The following is a 10,004-nucleotide window of genomic DNA, read 5'->3' on the forward strand; positions in this document are numbered from 1 at the left end:
TCAGAATGATCCCAGATCATATGTTCTCGAAGACGCGAACGGGACCAACTTCCGAAGGAACAGACAACACATCAGAGAAATACCTGCCTCTTCCGCCGTTGCTCCAGAGGAATATCAGAAAACTATCGCTATTCCCCTCTCTACGAAGACCTGTCCCCAAATTGAATCCCCATCTGCCTCAAACTCAAAAGAGCCTACTGCTCAAACTAAAACTCCTAATGAACAACAAACAAAATCTCGCCCAATTCGCACGACCAGGAGACCAAGCCGTTTTGATGACTATGTATAGAACAAAACGAACCATATAGTGTGTCAACCAAATGAGAACACTTATCGCTACTAATTATTATTATTATTATTTTCATTATCGTTGTTATTATTATTATTATTATTATTATTATTATTATCATTATTATTATTATTATTATTAAACATAACATGTGTGGGTATAGGGCAAAATAGGATAAGATCCCTTGAATGCCCTTAATATTAATTAGTAATGCCATAAATCTATTGATTAAACATTACAATAATGATACACGTGGTAAAGATAGTATTTCAACTTAAATGTACTCATGTGGTGTACAAACATATATCTTTAACCGTGACATGCAAAGCACACACACACACACACACACACACACACACACACACACACACATAGACACGCGTATAGAAGATAACCATAATAATATAATAATGCATAATATATACATACAAGATTGAAAGCCATATCAACAGCAGAGCAAACACGTATTATTCGTCATATATAAATCTCCCATCATATAATTCCCTGTCTACTAACACCTTGAAATAATCCATAGATTTTGCATTCTTTGTTTCAAATTTCAAACTGTTCCATTTCTGAACAATACGAATACCGAACCAGTTTTGTCTTATGTTTGTTTTGCATCTAGAGACAAAAATCTTAAACTTGTCCCCTCTAGTAAAAGTAATATTAGAATATGAAAAAAAATCAGAGAAGTCTATCCTATCCATACCGTGTACCAATCTATAAACCTGAATTAAATCCCCACGAATTCTTCTATATTTCAAACTGGGTAAGTCAAGAAATTCTAACCTTTCCTTATAAGATAAATACTGTATTGTATACATTTTTTTGGTAGCTCTCCTCTGTACACTTTCAATACTAATAGATTGTCTTTTATATAATGGGCTCCAGATGCAATTTCCGTATTCTAGAATTGGTCGAACGAGCGATTTATATAAATATAAAAATGTGGTTTTATCAAGACTTATAAAGGTTCTATATATTATTCCCATCATTCTGTTTGCACGGCTTACACAATTATCAATATGTAAATCAAAATTCAAATGTGAATCAAAAGTAACTCCCACATCCTTTATTATTATTATTATTATTATTATTATTATTATATTATTATTATTATCATTATTATTATGATGTACTCTATCCCGTTTTATTTTTTTAAAATTTTATTTTATTTTAAAAATTTCTATTATTTGAAAACAAGGGAGATGTCATGGACTAAGTATATTGCAACTGAGTATATTAACAAGTACAATTTAACTTGGTTAAGTCCCTTATATTGAGACTGCTACCGTTGGAACTGTATTCTGGTTACGTAACACTTTTTACCGGACTAAGAAATAAACATGTTGCTTAGAGTTCCGTACCAAACCTTCAGCTTGTCATTCCTTTAATCAAAACATTACAGTGTAGGGAAAACACAGATGTGTATTCAGTAAACTGGTGTAGGGAATACACAGTTCCATTCTCTTTTTGATCAAGATTAACTTTGACTTTTGACCTTTGAGTTGAGACTATTGTTTGCACTAGCATTCGCCTCAGGTTCTCTCTCATAAATTTTTCATTCACAAAATACTGCGAAAAGAGGTGGCAATAAAAGTATTCCAAACAGGAATTTTTCAGTAAGTTCGAATATTTTCTATGTTTGTAGTTTATAGTTTTTGTTTCATTTCCAGATTTTCTACACCTGCGTTGGCTAAGGAAGGGGGGAGGGGACTCGCATCAGCAGATAAAAGAAAAAAATCACTGTCATGTGTCAGTGTCAGTAGCAATTACGGGATTCTCCGTTTTATGTTGAATTGAAATTTCCTCGGGAACGGGTTGGATCAAACTCAGACACCTAGATTGTTTTCTTAAAAAAACGTATTCTTCACGTCAGATGCCTGTACTGTAACTGTAAGACAAACAACTCTTTAAATTTAACTGAAATTCGTCACAATTTAAGACAAAGTGGAAACAAGGGTTGAAATTGTAGTCAACAAGAATCATGCATCTCTTACCCTCAGGTTAGGTTTTATACTTAATTGATGCATCTCTTACCCTCAGGTTATGTTTTATACTTAATTGTAATCGTAGCTTGTCAATGCAGGCCCCAAGTTACATTTTTTAATAAGCCAATAAGCCAGCCGTTGTGAGTAGTTAGTTTGTTTTGTATATAAGTATCGCTGTGATTATTCCCAGACAGGGTCTGCCAATAACGAAAATTTGTTATCCCCAGACAGGTGTCTGGGAATAACCAATTTTCGTTAATCCCAGACACTTCTTTGAAACACTGATCTTTCAAACAATTATCCACATTCCAGAATACGGAATGTTTCGAAATGCAAATTGAAATAAGTAAAGTTAATAAAATATCAATAAAAATGTAAAATTAACCAACAATAAATCAGTCGTTATTAGGTACATATTCATGTCATAAACACACTATTCGTCGACCTTCATGCGGGTGTCATGGCCGAATGCTTAAGTGGTCTGCCCTCAAGGGCATGTCCGATTCGACTACATGGGTTCGAATCCTGGTTCCGCCACTTTTTTATTTTTTTATTCCGTCTTCTTTTTATACAGAGCGTTGTAAATGATAAATGTCCCATCCACCCCCCACCCCCTCCCACCTCTTTTTTTTTAGATTAATCTTTCTCTCTCTCTCTCTCTCTCTCTCTCTCCTCTCTCTCTCTCTCTCTCTCTCTCTCTCTCTCTCTCTCTATCTCTCTCTTTCTCTTTCTCTCTTTTTAGTTCCTTTCTAGCAAATTGTCATATATTCGTCCCCACTCCGATCTCAAAGAGTATATTCTAAAAAGAATAAACAATTTAAAAAGCAAACAAACAGAAATATTCAGAGAGCGACCAAATGGTAATATAGAGGAGAAAAACGATAATTTTTAAAATTTTAAAATTAAAACAATTTAAAGAAATTCATGCTCAGTAATAGAACAAGCCCAAACAAAAAAGGATAAAAGAATAGACTCCCTCAAAAAAAAAAAAAGGGGGGGAGGGGGGGGGGAGCGATCAGATTTGAGTCTGTGCAGCTAAAAGGAGCAAAATGAAAGGTGGTCTAACCCACTGAGCTGTCTATTCACACCGGTATCGATGTATCTTAAAATTCACATCTCTGATTAGAATATGTTGTTGGATCTAGTTTTGTGGATGTGTGATAATAAATTGTATTGTCTTGTATGAAGAAGACAGGGGAAAAAACAAGTGTTGTCGTTTTTGGGCTTTGGGGCGAACAACACCTTGGCCTAGGAATTCGTCCGCGAAATAAACATATTCCGAGCCATCATCAATATCCCCAAAATTGTGGTCAGAATGAACAAATTATAGAAACAAAAGATGATCAATAAAGTTAACAGTAGTGAAAATTTAAATGGTTGGTGGACCATGAACAGATTTGATGATTAACAACTTTCTTGCTGGTTGAAAAAAAAAAAGGCGAATTGCCAGTTTGACGTTTTCAGTTCAAAGTGACAAAAGAAATTTCATTGATCCATTTGACATTTATCACTATTTACTTTCATCTTATGTTAAATATCACTTGATGTGGACTGTTTTGGGACACAAATAACCACTGGTATTTTTTTCAGAATATTTGGTATTTTTCACGCCTAGTTGGGCAGTTTGCATCTGCCAACACCTGTCTGGGAATAACAGGTGTCTGGGAATAACAAATTTTCGTTATTCCCAGACAGGTGTCTGTGAATAATGACAGCCTATAAGTATATAATAGGGAAGGCAAGGCAAGGGCACACAGTGCAATTCTATTCATTCACCATGCTTAAATTGATAATGATAATGGCCTTCATTTTTTCCTGTCAGATGAAATGAAATGTCGACTCCATACAGTGCAACTTGCCTGTTACTGCTCAGCTTCCTTTTAGTCCTACAAATCTTACAATATCGTTCACTACCTAAGTCAGGTATTCATTTCATTTACACCTGTTACACCTCATACTCATAATCATAGTTTTTGTCATCGAAAAAGTAAAAGGAGCTTAGAAGGGTTCTAGCATAATTTATTGTTAACCAGAATATCACCCCACTCAAACTAACCGGGCAATCCTCAGCATCCATTTCAGACATTGGACTTGCTATACTTTACAAGTCATGTCTCCATAAAATCCAACACCTCTGTTCCCAGCATTTCTCTTTCAGCGCTGAGGCCATATTCTAATTTCCGTCACTAAATGGCTGACACCTGTTTGAGGCAGCATGAGAATGACAAGCCAAGACATAGCGACATTTGAATTCGGAGCAAAATGTCAATGAAAATAACCCCCTAGGGCCAATTTAATGTTCTGATGAAAGAAATGATACCAATGGTTCAATTTATATTACAGTCTAGGAAAGATATAAATAATATTGACATTGTCAGGACTGCAGTAAAATGTCGATATAAGTTTGTATTTGTTTTTTGTTGTTATTTTTTTGTCTTAACCAGATTCATCCCAGGATTCTCTCCCAGCATTTAAATCAGCAGGAAAGAGACAGAATTCAGACAATTCTACTGTGACAGCAATATTACTGAGGATGGTTGCTCACATATCAGCCTTGGTGCTACCATCCATCATTATCTATTATGCCGTAGCTGATTACAGTAAGTGTGATTACTTTTTAAAGAAATGAACGATCATTTATACAGTGAAATTCCTAGGTGTCCCAATGTTCAGTGTATTCATCATGGTGCGGCTATGTTGTCTTGTGGTATGACACTCGCTCTCGGATCGGAAGGTCCTGGGTTCGAACCTCACTCAGCACATAGTTGAGTCCTTGGAAAAGGCTCTTTACTCACATTCTCTCACCGTACTCAGGTGTAAAAAGAGTACCTGGGCGTTAACAGCATTGTCTCTTTCAGAAAAAAAGTATTATATCACCTAAAACTAGCAGGCGTCATGTCCCGTCTTACATGTTAAGTGTTGCTGTTGGCCAGGGACCCCTTGTAAAGCGCTTTGGGCACGTTTAGTGGATCTTGCGTTATATAAAAGCTCCAAGCTCAATTAATGAATGCCATTTATTTCCACAAGATCATCATCATCATCATGGCTTATCTCTCCTGGACGTGTCTTTGTAGCTGCTAATAGAAACAAGCTTCTGTCCTGTGCCATCCTTCCACATTCAGTCACTGGCTTATATTATATCCTGGACGTGTCTTTGTAGCTGCTAATAGAAACAAGCTTCTGTCCTGTGCCATCCTTCCACATTCAGTCACTGGCTTATATTATATCCTGGATGTGTCTTTGTAGCTGCTAATAGAAACAAGCTTCTGTCCGGTGCCATCCTTCCACATTCAGTCAAGGGCTTATATTATATCCTTTTGCTGATGTCTTGTGACCATCTTCTTCTTGGTCTCCCTCTCCCTCTTTTGCCCTCCACAATACCCTCTAGAATTTTTTTTTTCAAGGCTGTCATGTCTCTAGATAAAAGTCCAAAGAAAGCAAGTTTTAGTTTCTTTATCATCTTGATGAGATATGGCTCCTTAATATGTGTATATAATGATACAATAGATAGTTTTGTTCTTATTGTCAGATATCTCTCAGCTGTCATCTGCAAATAATCATAACTGGGATCCAGGTGTAAGTCTTTCTGCCATATCATTAATGTCGATTAAGAATAGGAGGGGGACAAGAACTGTACCCAGAGGAACACCAGACATCACTTGGCCTGACTTTAATGATGCACCATCCACGACAACTACCAGTCTTCGATTGGTCAAGAAGAAGATAATCCATTGGAATGTTTTGTTCCGTATTAATAAAGGGAGTCATTATTTTAAAAAGTAGTCCTTCAGAGCCGTTCAGCCCATTCAGAGTTTATCCTGGCTTCTATAACGTGAAACGGACAATAGCAATTGCTTGCTATCCTTTGGATAGAATGCTAGTCTATCGCAAAGTACTTCCACCAAATTTAACAGACTCAGCTACCCATTCACTGTTGGGTGGACAGGGAGGTCAGAATAAAAAAATCTCGACTGCACCTGGATCGATCTCGGTCTCCATAATTTCAGGGCCAGTGTCCGGCGGTGGACTTTGTATGATGGTGGACTTTGTATGATGATGGACTTTATATGATGGTGGACTTTGTATGATGGTGGACTTTGTCGAAAGCTTTGTATGATGGTGGACTTTGTCGAAAGCTTTGCTGAAGTTTAAGAAAATTGCATCAGTTTGTAATTTCGTATTTATGTTTTTTTTTCTAAGTGATTGATTGTTTTGATCACTTGTGTTTCAAATGACCTTTTATTCCTAAAACCATGCTGTGATTCTGTTAGAATTTCTTTGGCCTCTATATGATTCATAATTTTAGAAAAATATGACATGATCTAGAATTTTACTTGTGATTGATGTAATAAAAACTGGTCTATAATTCTCTGCTTTAGTGTTTTTTCCCTTTGCGTAATTCTGTTATTTTTCCTTTTTTTTTCCCCAATCGTTAGATTCTTTTCCTTGGTTCAATGAACTCTGGAAAATTTAATATGTCAGTATAGGAAAATATAATATGTCAGTATATGAAAATTTAATATGTCAGTATAGGAAAATACAATATGTCAGTATATGAAAATTGAATATGTCAGTATAGGAAAATTTAATATGTCAGTATAGGAAAATACAATATGTCAGTATATGAAAATTTAATATGTCAATATAGGAAAATACAATATGTCAGTATATGAAAATTTAATATGTCAATATAGGGGATAGAGTTTTAAATTAATTTTCCTGGTATATCATCAGGACCTTTTGCTTTGTGTTCCTTAATTGCATTTAGAAGCTTTGCAAGGCCTCTCTCTGATATTTGATGTCCCCCATTATAGGCATGTCAAAGTTGTCTTGGTCGTCCTCCATTATAGGCATGTCAAAGTTGTCTTGGTAATCCTCCGTTATAGGTATGTCAAAGTTGTCTTGGTCGTCCTCCGTTATAGGCATGTCAAAGTTGTCTGGTCATCCTCCATTATAGGCATGTCAAAGTTGTCTTGGTCGTCCTCCATTATAGGCATGTCAAAGTTGTCATGGTCGTCCTCGATTATAGGCATGTCAAAGTTGTCTTGGTCGTCCTCCGTTATAGGCATGTCAAAGTTGTCTTGGTCGTCCTCCGTTATAGGCATGTCAAAGTTGTCTTGGTCGTCCTCCGTTATAGGCATGTCAAAGTTGTCTTGGTCGTCCTCAATTATAGGCATGTCAAAGTTGTCTTGGTCGTCCTCCATTATAGGCATGTCAAAGTTGTCTTGGTCGTCCTCCGTTATAGGCATGTCAAAGTTGTCTTGGCCTTGTAAAATATAAGTTTTTGGGATTGTTGGTGGATCGGAGAAAACTTGATCAAACTGGTTATTCAATATATTGGCCTTAAGTTTTGGGTCAGATTGGAATGTTCAGTTCTTGTCTTTGAGTGTATCAATTCCACTTTTGTCTCTATTTTTACTTTTGATGTATTATTATTTGTATTGGTGTTGCTTTCATCATTTATTATTTTGTTAACTTGACTCTACAGCATTCTCTTTGAGTTTCCATTTTAATCGTTTTGAAGTCGTCATTTGCTGCTTCATAGTTAGGTTTATTTTATTTTATTATTATTTTATTATTTTTTGGCCGGGGGGGGGGGGGGGGGGGGGGGGGGTGGCCTTTAGAAATGGTTTGTGTTTCTTTTTAACAAGTCTCTTGGTCTGCATGTTAAACCATGATTTGTATGTTTTTGTAGTAATTTTTTGGGAGACATCAACAAGATTGGTTTGATGTGAGTTGTGTGTAGTTACAAGAATTTGCCAAATTTTCATGGTCAAAACTGGTCAGCACCCTGTGATGTTGCACATGAAATTGTATGTAGTTTACAAGTTTTTGTACAAGTATTTTACCTGTCAGAACTAATATGCATGAGACTGAATCAATGAATTTTATATTATTATGTTTCCTTTTTTTTTTTATCTTCTCATAAAATACATTTCTATTTCCTATAGGTCTGTTCTCTTGGCACCCAATTCTAATGGTCCTTGGGGTAAGTTACCATGACTGCACTCGGTTTTGAATATTTAAAGTTCTACAAATACATACCAGCTTTCTAGTATTATAGGTGACTAATACAGTCTTGTACCAAAATGAGTTGCTATTATGGCAGTCTGTTGACTGTTATACCCGAGTGTTTACAGCATTGTATTATGATTATACACAAAAGAATGACAAGAAACTTCCTGGGTGGTGACCTCTGACCTCCCAGGATCAGTATAGAGGTAACGTGCTGTGTCTTCTATCCGATCCCCTTTGTGCTTGATTGAGATTGCTCGTTTGTTTTGTTTTTTCCCTGGTCCTTTGGGGGGGGGGATCCTTGGCTGGGAGGGATGATATTTTTCCCCTGTAAATCATCTCTCAGTTATGTACTTTTATAATAATAAATTTTGAATATATTGTAGGTTTGTAAACATTTAAGTGTATTCATCATAGCAGTATTCTTCACTTTCCCGGATGCTATTTTTAGCTCATAGCAAAATAAAGGCATTGATGGATTGATGGTGGAATCTTCTGGTCCCCATTTGAACCAGTTTCCTTTGTCTTTCCTTTTTCTTTGGTGCTTTTTACTTCAAATCTACAACTTTTCTTTGATCATCTTCCTTTTTACTGGCACTGAAATGATATAATATTGTCACAAGTGCTGTGACACCTCTAAAAAACAAAAAGAAAGATAATTTCTATATTATCATTATTTAAGAAAGCTTTTTAAATTCAATCAAAGTGATACAAGGCTGATAGAAGCTGTGGACTGTAACAAGTAATAAACAAAAATTATTTTAACTACCTCAAAAAAGAACAAAATACCAAACACAGAACGTTTCGGGATCAAAACCCTTCTTCAGCCAACAACAAAAAAGCAATAAAGACATAGATACATTACTAAATTCCAGATATACGACAGATTATATATTTATGTCTTGAAGAAGGGTTTTGAGCCCAAAACGTTCCATGTTATTGTGTTCTTTGTTGAAGCTGTTATATTTATTTTTCTTTATTACTTTTTACATTCAATCAATGAGGCAAAAAAACAGGCTTGTAAGATAATAATGTTTCAGTGATACATTTTGTGTCATTGCCTTTTCTATGAGATTCCATCAATACAAAAGATAGAAATACAAAAGCACAGTTTTTAGAATTCACAGTTCCAGTCTTCTATTTATAAAAATCATTGTATTATCTCAAGTCAAACGGTTGTTGGTTTTTATCAGCTCTGAATATCTCCTTTGCTGTTATGGAGAATACACATTGGTTCTTTCATTGCCAAAATGTCAAAAGTTCATATTCCTCATCACTTTGCTTCTAAATATAGTTTCTCGACTGGGATATATATATATATATATATATATATATATATATATATATATATATATATATATATATATATATATATATATATATACAGTTAAATTTGCTCCATTACTACATGTCTAGCACTATTCGTACCAGACTTGTACCATACATCATAACACGAATCAATATTATATAGATATATATGTGTGTGTGTTTGTGTGTGTATGTGTTTGTGTGTATGTGTGTGTTTCAATTGAAATCTATGCAAGTCTTGTCATTTATTCAATGGAAGTAAACATTGGATTTCTGAATTGGTGTAGCAATGTGGAAGGTCTGATTTCATTATTCATTATTATCCTCCCTATTTCATTGGATGCACTCGAGTTTTTAAAATTATTTTTCAGATTGCATACTCAGAGAGATAAAGTTAA

General features: G+C 35.2%; 1 protein-coding gene across 2 annotated transcripts in view; it reads left to right on the top strand.

Annotated features, from left to right (window-relative positions):
• The first annotated feature begins 1,783 nt into the window (after positions 1-1,783).
• LOC144975243 (transmembrane reductase CYB561D2-like) overlaps positions 1,784-10,004 on the top strand; it is a 22,824-nt gene continuing 14,603 nt past the window's right edge. The window contains exons 1-3 of one of the 2 annotated variants that reach the window (XM_078919141.1): positions 1,784-1,914; positions 4,728-4,883; positions 8,235-8,272. In XM_078919141.1, coding sequence (XP_078775267.1) covers positions 4,817-4,883; positions 8,235-8,272 — 105 coding nt within the window. In that variant the 5' untranslated portion in view covers positions 1,784-1,914; positions 4,728-4,816. Of the gene's footprint in view, positions 1,915-2,019; positions 2,299-4,727; positions 4,884-8,234; positions 8,273-10,004 lie in introns of those variants that run through there. The other variant, XM_078919140.1, reaches the window with a different exon arrangement.

Source organism: Berghia stephanieae, chromosome 6 (genome assembly GCF_034508935.2).
Source record: "Berghia stephanieae isolate SIO BIC M18660-M18661 chromosome 6, UCSD_Bste_1.3, whole genome shotgun sequence".
Lineage (NCBI taxonomy): Eukaryota > Metazoa > Mollusca > Gastropoda > Nudibranchia > Aeolidiidae > Berghia > Berghia stephanieae.